The sequence below is a fragment of the Carex rostrata genome, chromosome 33 (genome assembly GCF_964058835.1).
Source record: "Carex rostrata chromosome 33, lpCarRost1.2, whole genome shotgun sequence".
In the NCBI taxonomy this organism is placed as follows: domain Eukaryota; kingdom Viridiplantae; phylum Streptophyta; class Magnoliopsida; order Poales; family Cyperaceae; genus Carex; species Carex rostrata.
In genome coordinates, this window is record NC_135950.1 from 1,412,671 (window position 1) to 1,429,728 (window position 17,058).

At 34.3% G+C, this 17,058-nt stretch overlaps 1 protein-coding gene and 2 pseudogenes across 3 annotated transcripts; all 3 read left to right on the forward strand.

The window, feature by feature from the left end:
- Positions 1-3,657: 3,657 nt before the first annotated feature.
- On the forward strand, positions 3,658-4,836 carry LOC144548547 (LOB domain-containing protein 40 pseudogene; annotated as a pseudogene). The gene has a single exon (XR_013509387.1). The product of XR_013509387.1 is annotated as an LOB domain-containing protein 40 pseudogene (transcript).
- Positions 4,837-9,995: 5,159 nt separating this feature from the next.
- LOC144548565 (LOB domain-containing protein 40 pseudogene) lies at positions 9,996-10,956 on the forward strand (annotated as a pseudogene). The gene has a single exon (XR_013509388.1). The product of XR_013509388.1 is annotated as an LOB domain-containing protein 40 pseudogene (transcript).
- A 4,190-nt stretch (positions 10,957-15,146) lies between these two features.
- LOC144548632 (LOB domain-containing protein 40-like) lies at positions 15,147-16,279 on the forward strand. The gene has a single exon (XM_078297346.1). It carries the CDS (start codon positions 15,273-15,275, stop codon positions 16,023-16,025), a length of 753 nt encoding a protein of 250 aa, XP_078153472.1. The 5' UTR covers positions 15,147-15,272; the 3' UTR covers positions 16,026-16,279.
- Positions 16,280-17,058: the final 779 nt, after the last annotated feature.

A 17,058-nucleotide genomic window follows, 5' to 3' on the forward strand; every position in this document is an offset into this window, starting at 1 on the left:
ATATGAAAATTTATATTTTATTTAAAAAAAAAAATTATAGATTGCAAATCACTCTATCTAATTTAAAAAAAATTAAAAATATAAAATTTGATTTGCAGGTATATTGAAATCGACAGTTTAAATTTTAATGTAAAGATCCGTAATACGATGATAATATGAAACCAAATTCATTCATCAACTAGGCTCAAACAAAAACATTGTACACAGATGCAAAAATAACATTATTGGAGAGGACACTGCCCCTTGTCTCATTTCCCAACATCCTTGCTCTGTTTTCCTGATTCATGCTATCGCTCTCTATTCATGTGGCGGCCACGCGCTGCCTAAAGACTTTTTCCTGCATTGATTTCATCCCTGAAATTTAGAAAAACATCACAGACTGCTGCCATCTAAATGAAATGGCCCGTTGAAATACACGAATTCGCATCCTCTGCATTAACTCAAAAGGAATTTTTTGAATTAATAAATCTTAACGAGATCTATGTTAAAATTTGTGCAAACTAGATTCGCATTAATATTAAAGACCCTCTTTATTTTAAACAGGAATTGAATTGACTCCGTTTAAAATCAAACGGTTGAGATTTATTAACTCAAAAAATTTATTTTAAGTTAATGCAGAGGACACACATTTGAAATACACAACACATCAACTTGCACAACTTGCAAAATTAAAGTTACAATCAAATTATATTGAGATTTAATTTTGAATACAAGCATTGAAAAATATATCATTACTATAAGTCTATATGTGTTGATCTGAGAAGAACCGTTGATTTTGATGAATGGATTATTTTACTTTTAATCAATTTATAACATATACCTTATGAGAAATTGACCCATATGAGCATTGCTTTTGCTATTTATATATTAGTCTTTGGAATGCACGAAAAAATATATTTTTTTGCATAAAATATACTAGTTCCACACAAAAGAACACATAGATTGTTTTTATTTAATTTTTATTTTATGTTGGTCATTGCCTCCAGGGGCGGAACCAGAATTTGAGCATAGGGGTGCTAAATAATATCATATAAAAAAAAAATACATAACACAATATAATACAAAATAAGAAAATCCTTCTCTATTTGATTTCACAAAATATATAATAAATAACTACACCAACAAAGTGTCATGTCTATCAAAATTAAACTAAACACATAATATTTATATATTTATATTTAAATTTTGCCCTATGATTTTCTAAAAGATCAAATGTAGTAATAATCTCATCTGAAGTAATATTATTAGCTATAATAAATATTATTTGTTTATTTGTTTCCAATTCTTTTCTAATTTGTTTATTACATTGTGCAAAGAATGGAAGGCCCAGGTCCAAATAGATCAAATGAGTCAAGTTATATTTTTTTTAATTTACATTGAAGCCCTCTAATTTAAATAATTTTATAGGAGGGGCTTGTACATGTAAAATGAACAATATAATATAATTTCTATATACTTATAATAAAAAAATTGCAAAGTTGGGGTGGCTTAGCACCACCAGCTATAGGTAAGTTTCGCCCCTGATTGCTTCTATTCTTGACAAAACTCAGTATTATCTGAAAAAGTAACTTAAACCACTAACTTAATTAATTCCAAGTATGACTTCATCAAAATGATTAAATTTTGTTTAGAAATAGAAGATCAGTCTTAGGTAACACTTAGATCGGCTATGTATGAATTTGTGTGTATTTTATGATATCTAGCTAGGTCCAGTTCGATCTAACAAATTTGTAGAATTTATTTTCTTCTTTTAATAAGATCTAGTCAAATTCAATAAACCAGCTCACCATCTCAGTCCAGATCACAAACTGACTCGTGACAATTACAAGCTGAGTTTTCAGTTCGGACCTCTAATCCCAACTCGTTGCACCCAACCATAAAAGTAAGGTTTTAAGATGATTATTTATAGTCATTAATTATTTACATCTAAAAACCTCAGTCAGATCTAATCTGAGGAAGTACAGATCAATTAATAACAGCCATTAATTAAACAGGTAATTAACCGACGGATTAAGATAAATTAATAGCAACATTTAATTAACAGGTGATTAACTGACGGGTGAGGTGGGGTCCTTGATCCTTGGATTATAAATATAATAGAAATATAATAATTAGAGTCCAAGGGAGATGTATACAAGCATCTTGGAGCACATTTTGCGGGCCTGACGCTCACAAATCCTTTTTCCAAACTAAAGCAATCAACCAAACCGTTTCTGAAGAGCTGGAACCACGAATTCTTTTGCTTCCATTCTCTTCCCCTCCAGTTTCTAAATCCAGCAGATGTCCAGTATCTTTCATTTCTGCAATCTTAGATTTATATGTGATATCTACTGATTAAATATTATTATTATTATTATTATTGATGGTTCATCTAATCTAAATGTGAAATAAAAGCTCATCATAGTTTTCGTGAAATAATTTATACAAATGTGTAATGTAAATATACTATATTGCACATATTTAATTTGAACTTTAGAGGACATATAAATCTAATTGATTAAAACATAACAATTTGAATACAGTTTTATTTTTCTTTGTGAAAAATATATAGATTTATGTTATACATGAGAAAAGTATTATTTGCCAACATTATATATTAGTGTAATCTAATTACAAATAACATTTTATTATTTATAAAATATTATAACTAACATATATTTTGAAACTTTATATTTTTCTATAAAAGTAAGAGCATCTACATCCCAGCAACTCAAATAAGTTTATAAATAACTGTTAATCACTTTTTTAAAAATTAAGGTTTCTAAAGTTTTTAACTTTCACATTTCTGAAATTAATTTTAGAATTTTCATTAAGCCACATCAGCAACAAATTAAAAATGAGAAACAATTTGAGCCAATCATTTGACTGGCATAGAGTTTATAAACAATTTTTTAAGAGTGAGTCTATGGTACTATGCATATTATGATTTGTTACTGTGCTACGGCTCTATATTCGAGTTTTCAAATCCTAACGGTCGATCCGAACCGTTCATCTTGTTCTCCATATTAATATGTGTTTGGAGACCAAATTTTATATTTTTTGAAATTTTTTTACTATTATTTTAGATTTATTGAAAATTACTGTTTTTGGATGGTCCAGAATTTTCAGATCAAGTGATTTTCTAAATATCTAAAAAAATAGTAAAAACTTTCAAAAAATGTAAAATTTGGTCTCCAAACACATATTAATATGGAGAACAAGATGAACGGTTCGGATCGACCGTTAGGATTTGAAAACTCGAATATAGAGCCGTAGCACGATAACAACTCGTGATATGCATAGTACCATAGACTCACTCATTTTTTAATAAGAAACTTTACTGTATAGTTACTAAATAAGAAACCTCTCCCACATCTATGAAACTGAATTAAAAACTATTACATTAAATTAAAAACTCTAATAATACTACTAACACTTCTATATCATCTAAACTATAAAAAAAAAATCATACACAAAGAAAAGACATTTATTAATTTAAACTGATCACAACATTGAAAACAATAGCATTCTCTGTGTTTGACTAAACTGGAGAACAGGGGACACTATCTTGGAAATATTTTTCTCCACTCTTCGTGGCAGGAAAGAGTAAACCAGGTAACGACACACAGACACAGGAATTACAGAGCAGTTAAAAGGAAGGAAGGAAGGAATGCCGAACCCAAACCTGGTTTTCGATTTTTCATAAAACCATCGGCGCCTCCCCAGTACCAGTAGCCCCCACTACCAAAACCAACCACCTATATATCTCTCTTCCCCTTTCTCTCCCTCTCATTCCCTTCAAAATTCACAATCAATTAAACCAGAGATACAAAAACAATCGTTCCAATTAACGATGAGGATGAGTTGTAACGGATGCAGAGTACTAAGGAAAGGATGTAGCGAGAACTGTAGCATTCGACCATGTTTGCAGTGGATCAAAAGCCCAGAGGCACAAGGCCATGCCACCGTCTTCCTCGCCAAGTTCTACGGCCGTGCCGGTTTAATGAATCTCATCAATTCCGGTCCTGACCACCTCCGCCCTGCTGTTTTCAGATCGTTGCTGTATGAAGCCTGTGGCCGAATGGTGAACCCGATTTATGGATCTGTCGGGTTGTTATGGTCCGGCAGCTGGCCTTTGGTTGAAAAGGCTGTCGATGCCGTGTTAAAAGGTGCACCAATCGATTCAATCCCTTCTGAGACTGCCGCTGCTGGGCCTGTCCCACACCCGACTTACGACATTCGACACGTGTCAAAGACCGGTAGCGCTGATGCAGAGCTTCATAAGGTAAACAAGACAACACGTACCCGGTTCAAGCGCACCGGGAAGTCGGGCATGGTCAATCCATCTCCGTCTCCACCTTCCCATACTGAAAATGAACCTGAACTGACTCATGATTCGTCTGAACCTAATCCGATTGAACCAATGTGTTGTGGTGGGGCCCAGCGGGAAGCATCGGTAGACACTGTTGAGGCTGGTTCGCATGTGAGTCAGGGTGAACCGGGACCCGCGGTGGAATGTGAAGATGTGGGTCTGGATTTGACGCTTGGGTTTTGGTTTCAATCCGTAAGACGAGAAGCGGGTTCTGAACCGGCGAGCAGCGAGGAAAGCACCGGTCCTTGTGCGCTGGGTCTAGCGCTCCAATTAAGTGCATGAGAATTTAGTTCTTCAAGTGGCAGCTAGGAAATAGGGAAATGATGGCTCTTTTTTTTTTCTTTTTTTTGGGGGAAAAATAGCAGTTTTGTCTGTTTTTGTTTAGGAAATTTAGAGAGTATATCAGCTTTTTTATTCTTTGTTTGTTTGCTGACGAAATTCGTAGCCTGTAAACAGTTTATATCATCTTCTATTTTCGATGTACAGATCCAGCTTTTAGTTTAATTTCGTTTTAAATTTTCTTTTCGTACAAGGATTTAATAAAATATATATATGTCAATATGTGGCATTTTTCTCATTGAATGATTGGAAATATTATTGCTGCAAGCAAGGAAGTTTTAACAGAGCAGTTTTGGCTTTCATGCAGCGCACAAACCATATGTAGAGCTGTTTTGATTCTATAATCATTGCGTTGCATGAAGTCAAAACTGCTCTGTTAAAATATTTACCCAAAAGTATTCGTGAGAAGGCAAGTTGGGTAAGCAAGAGAAGAAATAGAAGAAAAATAAAAAATAAAAAAGAATAAAAGAAGGGGAAAACCGTAGATGGTATTGGGGTCCCGTCCACAGTTAAGGGAACGAGAGGAGACTAGAATATATACTGGCCACCTCGCTGCATGTTTTCCACAAAACCAGGAGCCTTAAAACCAGAGAAAACGACTTGAGAATTAAAAAAAAAGTTATTGATATCGGCCTTTTGACCTAATAACTTATTGCTGTTAGGTCTACGTGTAAAGTTAAAAGAATACTGACTCTGCCCCCTTCGCAAGAATTCGTATCTCTGAGATATCTCAAACTTTGCGTGACTTTATGGAAAATCCCAACCGTTTAAATACGTTCTGCACGAATCTCGAAGCACACATAATACTGACCCCCTACATCACCCCCGAATAGGCACCGGCCACGTCGGTCACGCAAAAGTTGAGATATCTCAGAGTATACGCACTCCATTCGCAAGTAACAACAAAGGATTGAATTCCTATCCTCTACACTACATTAACTTAAAAAAGAATCTTTTAATACTTCTGGACCGTCTGATTCGTTTTAAGATATGTACAGACTAGATTCACATTCATATTAATGGCCTTCTGAATTATAAACTGTGATCATATTAGTTCCATTTAAAATTAGGTGGCCGAGATGTGTTAACTCAAAAGATACTATTTTGAATTTAATGCATATTGGCCATCTGATCAAGTTCGGAGTGAATCCGGCCTATATCTATGATGCACATGACCCTTTATTATTATTGCGGATCTCAATAGGATTGGACGGTCCAGATCTATTAACGCACTTTCCGTTAATACAGAGAATGCAAATTCAAGATTCTTTGCCATAAAATTACATGAGAATAAAATTATGCTTCTTTACCATAAATTCATCATTTTGCCGATCGAAATGCCCGTAAATAATTGACCAACTAAATATTAAATTACTTAATTTCATATACTTCTTATCTTATTAATTAGGAGGACATTTATATTTTAAAAATAATAATTTAAACAATATTTTCAAGATATCAATTATATATATCGTTAAAGTTAAATGTATCACTAGAATTATTTTTATTATTATAAACCACTTAACATTATGCTGGTAAGTGGTGAGTCCTGCAAAAACATGTGAGAACAAGTTGATGCTAACATGATAAATAAAACGCTTCTATTAATATTGGATTGCTAATATATACATAGAGATGGAGAGAACACTTTTCGATAAGACTCAATGTTATATAATTTATTGGAAGCAGCTAATAGTCCCCGACTTTCAGTCCCCCGAAAATTCCTGGACATTTTATACTAATTCTATAAACAAGTTGATTAGATCCGGTAATATTATGAAAATCATTCTATAAACAAGTTCAATGGATGTTCTGCAGATGAAATCGCGTGGTCCCAGATGAAAACGCGTGAAAGCTGTTGAAAGCACGTGAAAGCTGTTGAAAGCGCGTGGTCAACGAACAAAGTACAATTGAAGTACAATTGGCAGTTAAACTGGGGACCACCTTCTATGAACATACACATATTATCCTGTAAACATACAAATATTATCATGTAAACATACACATATTATCCTGTGAACATATACATATTATCCTGTAAACAATTCAATTTTCAAAAAAAAAAAAAAAAGCTATAAAAAAAAGGAAGGGCTTAAATAGGAAAAATGACGGCCGGTTATGGCAATTGAAAGCGTGTGGCCTAAAAAATGCATCGAAACTAAGCTAAAAATGAAGGTTTTTATACGTGGAGATTTTCGGAGGACTGTAGCCCGGGGGACGTTACCTTTTTTCTAATTTATTATATCAGTTTAATAATTTTAAAATATGAAGATAACAATGTTTTAAAAAAATATATATGGAGGTCATTTTTTTATAAGATTGTTCAGCACGATTAGAACTGCTTATAACTTTGAAATTCGTGTGCAAATTTTAAACCCTCGTAGGAATACATAGCAGTTGAACATACATAACCCCTATATATCGATCTCAACCGACAAATTATTAACCACTCGTCCTTTAATGTTGCTATTCTTTGGTACTGATTTTCAAACCGCAAGTTACTTTTAATATTTGTTAAAGATGTCAATTTGATCAATTGTTAAGTAATTCTTACTTCTTCTAATGTATATGTGGACTAGACTTACAAGTCCCATTCTATATGCAGCAATTGAAACTTGAATTCATAATACACATTAAAAATTGGAGGAATTTCATCTATAACTCTAAAAAAGATTCAAAATTATGTACTCCCCCCTTTAAAATTCATAATATCATATTTACCCTTCTAAATTTCAAAAAATAACAAATTTACCCGTTTTATTGTCCTTTATGTTAAAATAAAATTTAAATTTATGAATTACCCATTTTACCCTTTATAAAAAGATATGTCCGTAGTGTGTTTAAAAAATGTTTGCTCAGTTTTCGAGGGCAAATGAGTCTTTTTCTACTTCTAACGCATACACTGTGACATTTAGGTATGTACTTGTGTAAGCGTTATAAGTAGAGAAATGATCAATTCCCTTCAAAAACTAACTAATTAGAAGGCTATCAGTTTTCTTAAATATGTTACATATTTTATATTTTTTTTAATAAACGATAAAATGGGTATATTATAAATTTAAAATGAGTTTTGAAAGAAAGACAATAAAATAGATAAATTTGTAAATTTTTGAAGTTTTGGAGAGCGAATATAATATTATGAATTTTAGAGGGGAAATACACAATTTAAAAAGTTTTTGACTTTTGAGTGGTATACATGAAATTCTCCCTTAAAAATTATTATAGAATCTAGCCACTTGAGAGAGTAGTTGGGTTTCATCGCTATTCTTTTCTTGTGAATGGTAAAATCGGCGCTGTTCTCAATCCTTGAGCAAAATTTTGAGTTCATCTGTACTAGTGGTTTGCTTTTACCCGAACGGGTATGACCCGTTTTACCCGACCTGTACCCGTTACCCGAGGTACCTGTACCCGTTACCCGAGGTACCCGTACCCGTGCCCGGGTATAGGCGGGTAAACGGGTACGGGTTTGAGACGGACCGGACTCAATGATTCGGGAAAAAACCCGCCCAACCCGTACCCGTTTTACCCGTACCCGAAACCCGTCTACCCGCACCCGTTTTACCCGTACCCGCACCCGTTTACCCGACCTACTTTACCCTTTTACCCGTTTACCCATTACCCTTTACCCGTTTACCCGTTTTTTTTAAATTCAAAATTCAAAATTATTTTGCCGCCGAAAAAAATAATATTAAAAACAGAAAAAAAAACTAAAAAACAGTATTTAAAAAAAAAAAAAAAAAAAAAAAAACCCGTACCCTACCCGACTACCCGTACCCGAGGTACCCGTACCCGTTACCCGGGACGGGCACGGGTTTGAAACGGGTAGGGTATACTTTTTTAAAACCCTACCCGACCTACCCGTACCCGCCTACCCGACTACCCGCCCTACCCGTACCCGCCCTACCCGACTACCCGCCCTACCCGTACCCGAGGTACCCGTACCCTACCCGAATTCAATCCACTAATCTGTACCTTGTAATTATAATTAAATATAAAAAAAATGTTCCAAATACTACCAACTCTAATTTTAATTATTTAACTCCATCTCGAGTAGATTCCTAATATTTGTTCTAGGACTACACAAAAATTTCATAGTTCGTGATTCGATTTGAGTTAGATATGAAAAAATTTCTCAATGAATTTAATTTGAAAAACTAGTTTGATTTGAATATTCAAATTAAACTGGACATAATTTGTTCGAAATTGATTCGCAAATTATTTAGGTTCGAATTTTAAATAATGTTACTAATGAATTCAACTATCAATCTTTAATAATACAAAAACTAAATTTATATCGAGCTTAAAATCATTACTATAATAGTGACTTATAATAAAAAAATATTTCAACAACGTAACAAATTAACAATAGAATAAACTTCATTTAATAACATCTTATAAATTTAAAATAACTCTATTTAACTAGATATTTCGTGTTGGGATTCGGTTGGATTCTTGTGCAGCCTTAAAATTTGTTCTATTTAAGTTTTTTTTTTTTTTTTAATAGTTTAGTTGACATGGCATGCTGGAAAGTAACTCACATTGTTGTCGTTTTGCAATAAACTAAGAAGACCGTTCAAGGGAGGAGAATTCAATTCAATTCCGTATACTGTGGCTGGATGGGAAATCATTTTCAAACAAAAAAAAGTGAACCAACTTCACGTCCCCGGTTTTTTTGGAAACAGTACCTCCTATTTTAGTCATCTCCTCTCCAGTCTAAAATGAACTGGATGTATCCCATCAATGATACCATTAAACCAAGTTTCACAGCACATCACATATAAAATTTTACAAAATTATTATTGTTCAATATATGGAAAAATAAGTATAATCTATTTCACATTTACCTCTTTTACTTTTACTGGGTTTAGCTCCTAATAAATTCATATAAATCATTCATTTTTATAGAACCATGCCGTGTTTTCATTTATGATAAAATGACAAAAGAAATTATAAATAAAATTTTCAAAAGGAAATTAATTGAAAAACTGTAATTTTTAAGTAAAATAATAATATTAAGTTGAAGCTTAAGGACCACTAATAAATTTGTAGAGAATAACATAGAATTATGTCAGAACATTAGAAGGTTCAAAAAACCGGTAAATGATAAATCCTCCAGTTCCATTATGACTGGAGAGAATTAACATTCTAAAAAAATTCACCTCTCCACGCTGTGTGGTAGTTTCAGTATACCACAGAACCCACAAAGCAATGAGGAATCCCAATCAAAATGGAACCACGCGCCGAAACCTGGTTTTCTATCTTTCATAAAACCGCTGGCGCCTCATTTCTTTCTCTCTTCTCCAGTCTCAAATTCTCCATAAAACCTCTCTCTTCTCCCATCAAAAACCAAAGTCAAGAAAACCAGCACAGCAAAGAAAAGCTTCAGATTAAGATGAGAATGAGTTGCAATGGTTGCAGAGTACTAAGAAAAGGATGTAGCAAGAGCTGCAGCATTCGACCGTGTTTGCAGTGGATCGAGAGCCCTGAATCCCAGGCTCACGCCACCGTCTTCCTCGCCAAGTTTTACGGCCGCACCGGCCTTGTAAATCTCATCAATTCCGGCCCCAACCACCTCCGTCCAGAGATATTTAGATCACTGATGTATGAAGCCTGTGGTCGAATTGTGAACCCGGTTTACGGATCAGTCGGGTTGGTCTGGTCCGATAGCTGGCCCATGGTGGAGGCGGCTGTCGAGGCCGTGTTAAAAGGAGAGCAAATTATTTCAATTCCTTCTAATGCTGCCGCACCAGTTGCCCACCCGACTTACAACATACGCCATCTGTCGAAAACCGCTCCTGATTCAGAGCTCCATATCGTATCCAAAACAACACGCACCAGGTTCAAGCGCACAGCCAAGGCGAGCAAGGTGGCACACGAGCCCGAGTTGAGTCATAACTCGTCTAATGAGGGCCTGATTGAACCAACTTCCGACATGACACAGCGTGAGGTGTCGGTGGACACGATGGATGCAACATCAGATGTGAGTCAGGGTGAACCAGGACCTGTGGTAGAATGTGAAGATGTGGGTCTGGATTTGACACTTGGGTTTGGTTGTGAGCCCGCGAGTCGAAACAGCGATCCGGGCCGGTTTAAGCCGACCAAGATATACCCGTCAAGTAGCAGTGAGAGCACTTGTGCTTGTTCGCTCAGTCTAGAGCTCCAATTAAGCGCATGAAATTTACTGAGGAAAATAGCAATTTTGTGGTGTTTGGAGAAATACCCTGTAAAGATGCAGTATTTAATTAGGAATCAATTTTATCTTTTCACTTGTATTTTATTTTGGTTAACAATGTATACAAAATTACAAAATCAAGTTCCATTCAAATTCTTAAATTTTGTTATATGAGGAGAAATACCCTGTAAAGATGCAGTATTTAATTAGGACATACAAATATCATACAGAGAAATACAAATATTGTTATAGGAGGAGAGAGAAGGCATGTGAAACAGTGAAAGTAGAGAGCTCCAATAATAATAAATAATAAAGAATAAAATTGAACATCTGAGAATATTATTGATGCGCATATATAAAAAGATTTTGAAACTTTAACTCATAAATTATTATTTTCAAATTAGAAAATGGCGGTTTTGGTATCTTGTACTATAAATACTGAGAAAAAAAAAGCATGAAGTTTCAAATGTTGGAGAAGCTCAGCTTGTTGAGCGGTCGAAATGAGCTTTGGAGAAGTTGGAATTGTCCGATCAAATCGTACAATAACCTATACACTCAGTACCTCTATACCGGCAAATTCGAGTTCAGGTACACTTTTGACTTATTTTACCAAAGAAGAGAAGTGTCAAATCGTCAAATCACATGAAAACCATACCCACTAGCTAGAGACCCGGGAATGAGACTAGGTTTGTTCACCTCTGCATCCCAACCTCGGATACTCAACTTAAAGTACAAAGACTTCAAACGCGGACAGCTTGAAACCAACTTACAGTGAAAGTGCTGTCCATACTTGTATTGAGTTCTGGAAGCAGAAACTTCTATTACACACAATATTCCTTTTTTTTTCTAAAAGAAGTATAATACTTAAGGAACCTCCTTGGTAATTTGTGAGACAGAACACTGTATCAACTTAATGCAGAATAATCCGTCTTTTCTCCTTTTGTTGAAGGAGAAACAATATCATAAGTCAACCAATTGATCAGGTATACCAGACCGAAGGTGGGTGGGTGGCCTGAGACCTGAGTGAAGAGAATTTGTTGTACCGTATAATTTGATCCTTCCATTCGAAAAGATGGCTGCTCTAATGATCACATGCGCTTTGGATTTCTGTGGGGTAAATATTTGTCTTCACTGTCATTCCCTCCATCAACAAATAATATTGCACATATGATTCAATTTCTCTCTAGCTTCCTAGAAAGAGGTGTTGGATTTAGATACGTCTAATTACAATAATTAAGTTGGACATACGTGCATTATGATTATGATATCAAATACTGTCACAAGATTACATTTATGTAATTATTAAAATATGCCAAACAATGTGATTAATTAAGTCATGGCATTATACGTATTTAAATAAGGTTTTGGATACGAATACATATAGAATAATGTTAATCAATTATAATTGTTAATGGACCGATTATAGTTGATTAAAATAATAGCAGTGATAAATTTAGGCAAACTTGTCTCACAAGTTTTAGCTAGGCAAACTTGTCTCACAAGTTTTGCACTGCTATAAAAGGGCTGGGTCTCCATAACCTTGAACTCATCATGATCATTATCCACTGTCTTGCTCCATAAAAGACTAGATATTCCGCCTTCAATTCGTGAGACAGAAACAAGTAAGAGAGAGTTCAAGAGTTGTGAAAGGACTCGCTAGCCAAGTAATTTTGTAGGTTGAGCGTGCGAGCAAGTCAATCAAGCCATCTACATCGATTCCTTTGATATTGCTTGAGAGGCAATAGACGGAAGGCCATAAAGATGGAAAGTAAGTAATTTCCGCTGTACTTATTTAATTCTTACATAGATCTAGGTTAAGGTTTTAAGTAAATTAGAAAAACCTGACCTTCGGCCAACCAGAGGAGCCATCATTTTTGTAGCGGTGTGGCAAAAACAGGATAACTGTTTAATTGAAATGCACTCCTTGGAATTCGGATTTCTCAAATTAGCCAACTTTTGAATTTAGATTCGGACTGTTGGATACATAAATTATTAAAAAACCACGCTGTTTTTTTAGTTGAGGCTTAAGTTAAATTATGGTTTAATTTATTTTTAGTTTGTTTGGTATTTATGGTTTAATTTATGTTTTGTTATGATTTATAATTTAATTAGAATTTTGATTTTGTTTGTAATATTACAATGATCATTTAATTTAAGAGGTAGAACTAATCACTGTTCTGTTTCTAAAGGTAAAAATTTATAAACAACTGCAAACTAAAAAAAGAAGAAGAAGCAATTCAATATATATATAGAAATGAAGTTAAAATTCCATTTTCTACACGTTAGTGTCTCTCTACGATGAATGTTATACAACAGTGATAGAAATTTAAAAGATATAAATTTAAGATAGAAAATAATTGTACAATTATTTTATAAATTAAGTATATATTTATAATATTTTATGTATAAAAAATAATATAAAGATATATTTAATGAGTTAAATTATATTTATTTAGTATTTTGAGATAATTTAACAATTTTCTAATTAATTTCGTTTGAATCAAACTTAGATTAATCTATGAGAGCGGACTTAAACTACCTTTATAGATAACTTAATTTTTTTTTATGACAACTTAAATCCACTTATGTTATTTTAGTCCAGCTCAATTAAATTATATTTAACTGCTTGATTGATGCATAAATAATTTATTCTACAGTTTAGGATTCAATATGATAATTTCCAAATCCTCCTAGACTAGTAAATGGCAATAGGAAAAAATAGTGATTTTCATATTTGTATGAAAACGGTGCTATTCTAATTAGTAAAAATATTGTTCGGATTGTACATTTGGAATAGTGAATAACTGTAACTAATAAATAATAGTGTTAAGATGGTGCTAATTAAGAGGAAAGATAGGCAACTGGGGTCTCAAATGAATTGTCACGACATGGAGATAATAGAAGTGTCAATTTTGTCTTTTTAAGTCTCTGTTGGTGGTAATTCAAGAAGAAAACATTTTTTTTTTCTCTCTTTACACTTTTAAATAATAGTTATTCCAATATTTATAAGGAACAGAGAATATCAGCTATTATAACTACTCGGAATAACAAAAATGTTATTTGAATGCACATTGCTATTTCGAATAACCTCTATTCTCAAATAGCTCCGTATTCTAGCTATTCTCACTTCATCCAAACATACCCTTATGGATTTCCATTCTAAATCGTGTCCATCCACGTGTCTTGATTCCGATGACAGTTTTCCTTAAATCCGGGCTTCCGTATATTTTGAATTTAAATGGGGTTAAAATAACCATCATTATTTAAAGCAATCACCCCACTCTAGTAAATTTATATTTGAATTTAAATAGGAAGTACAATATAGATTATAGAAGGACAGTTTCATGTTCTCTCTAGATAGATGGATTTCACTAGAACTGTTCAGTCCAAATTAAAGTATACAACCAAAAGAAGGGGGCTTCCATCAGCCATAAAAAGTAAACCATTATCCGTCGAAGGTATAATTTTATGATATTATTTAAGATAACATATATAAGTTTGTAGATTAGTTTAGAAACAAGTGGAGAGAAGGGGGCTGTATACAGCCCACAGCCTCTGGGGGCGTCACGTAATTCCTCAATGCTTATACTGCGGCTCATAATTAATCATATTCAAATAAAAGGGAAAGAAATGTTCCAATCCAGCGTATCTATCACTTTGGGATATCAGATTTTCACGTACCCTGTTTTCTCGGAACCAAATTCCAATTGGTTCTTTTCATCTCCAGTGCTTAAATTGCTGGACGTGTCCAGTAATAAACTAATTTACAATTGCTTTACAATAATTACTTTCCAAACGAGTCAAAAGTTCAATGTTTCTAAAGCATTTATTTATTACAAATATTTTGCAGATTCTCTTTTTTATTACGATTACTTCATGACCAACAATAATTCATAAAGACTTGTTATAATACAAGAACTTTAATTTCTCTGTCAATTTAATAAGACATAGGACAAAAAAAAATAAGTCTAATAAATTCTCTATATATTTTATCTAACTAAAAATAAATAAAAAGACTACTTCTTTCCTGTTCCTTCCACAGGAGAACATCATGACCAAAACCAAAAATACAGTAAATATTTTAACAGATAGGTTTTAGCTACATACAGCCCACTAATCCTATACAATGCTGTTTTGATTGTATATTCCAAGCGCTGTATGAAATCAAAACTGCTCTGTTAAAACTTTGGTTTTCTCCGCTCTACGTGGCAGTATCAAGTAAACCAGGAAACTGGTGGGACCGCGTGCTGTAACCTGGTATTTCATTTTTCATAAAACCATCGGCGCAATGCATTCCCCTTCTTTCCTTCATGTCTCCAACCTCAACCACCTATAAAACCTTCCTTGTCCCCTCTCTTTCCCTCCCATCACTCTCACTATTCCCAAGCTAACAGACAGATTGAACAAAAGATGAAGATCAGTTGCAATGGATGCAGAGTGCTAAGGAAAGGATGTAGCGAGAGCTGCAGCATTCGGCCATGTCTGCAGTGGATCAAGAGCCCAGAAGCCCAGGCCCATGCCACGGTCTTCCTCGCCAAGTTCTACGGCCGTGCCGGTTTGATCAATCTCATCAATTCCGGCCCCGATCACCTCCGACCAGAGATATTTAGATCATTGCTGTATGATGCCTGTGGTCGAATTGTGAATCCAATCCATGGATCGGTGGGGCTTCTCTGGTCCGGAAGCTGGCCCATGGTCCAGGCAGCTGTCGATGCCGTCATGAAAGGAGAGCCCATTGTGTCAATTTCTTCTGACAGTGCTACTGCCGGGTCGGGCCCACACCCAACATGTGGTATACGGCATGTCTACAAAACCAGCTTGGATGCGGAGTTACGTAAGGTGTCGAAAACAACCCGAACCCGGTTCAAGCGCACGGCCAAATCCATCAAGCTTGAAACCAATCACGAGCACAGCAATTGCTCGTCAGAACCAGATTGCCATGGAGCCGGTCGTGAGGAATCTGTTGACACACATGAGGCGGCTTCACACGTGAGCCAATGTGAACCAAGTCCGGCAGTGGATTTGACACTATGGCTCGGGCTTGAACCCGTTAAGAGAGATGCGGTTCGGGTCCCGTCTAAAGCATCCAAGCAATGGAACTCAAGCAGTGGTGATGGTACTGGTGCTTGCTCATTCGGCCTTGAGCTTCAATTATGCGCGTAAGAAGATCAACAGGAAATTAACTCAAAGAAGTGACAGTTTTGACCTCGAGAGCACAACCTTTGGTGCTTTGAGATTCGTGCTGAACAAGGGTGCGATGGGAACGTCAAGAATAGTGCTATTCGGGTTGGTGTAGAAGAATTTTGCGAGAAAATGTTAACCCAAACTGTGTGAGAAAAGTGTAAATTTTGTACAAATCGGAATAATTAAAAAAATATCGTTTAAATTATATGGGAAAATATGTTGAGATTCGTGCAGAACAAGTGTGTGATTGGAAACATTAAAAACAGTGCTATTTGGGTTAGCACTTAGCAGTGTGTATTGTGCAAGAATTTTACGAGAAAAATTCAAATAATAAAAAATGATGAGAATGAATATATTAAAGTTAACTTATAAATATTTTTTGACTGCTTAATTTTATACGAAATTAATTTAAATTTTATAATTTTTTTATAAAAAATATTTGTAGATTGATTTTAACCGTATAAATTTGTCAGTTAAAGTCCATCCTACTAATTATTTTGAAATTAAAATCACCGAACAGTTTAATAAATTTAAGAACATTCTAGTTTTACTCTTATTATTCTATATATAAGTTAATTATTAAGTAAATAATCGAACAGACTAACAGAAAATATTATTAATTTATTATATTTTATTAGGGAGTTGGGTTAGATTTCTCCAAAAGCAACAATTAGAAGGTGCATCTCACCCTCCCATACTCTCTCCTTGTTATTTATTTAATTTAATATTTTATATTCTAGGAATCCAGTGGTTAGTCCCACTTGAGTTAATATTTAATTGTTAGAGAAAACATATTCTTTCTTTTTTCCATTCAAGTTGGAGGTTTATCCCTAACCCTAATGGGCTACAGAGAGAAAATATTATAATACTTTACAGAGAGGGTTTACTTCAACAAAAGCAACAATTAGAAGGTGCATCTCCCTTTCCCTTTCTCTTTCCTCGGTAGTCATTTGATTTAATATTTTATATTCTAGGTTGGTTTTGAACTAAAACTATCAATTATATATATATA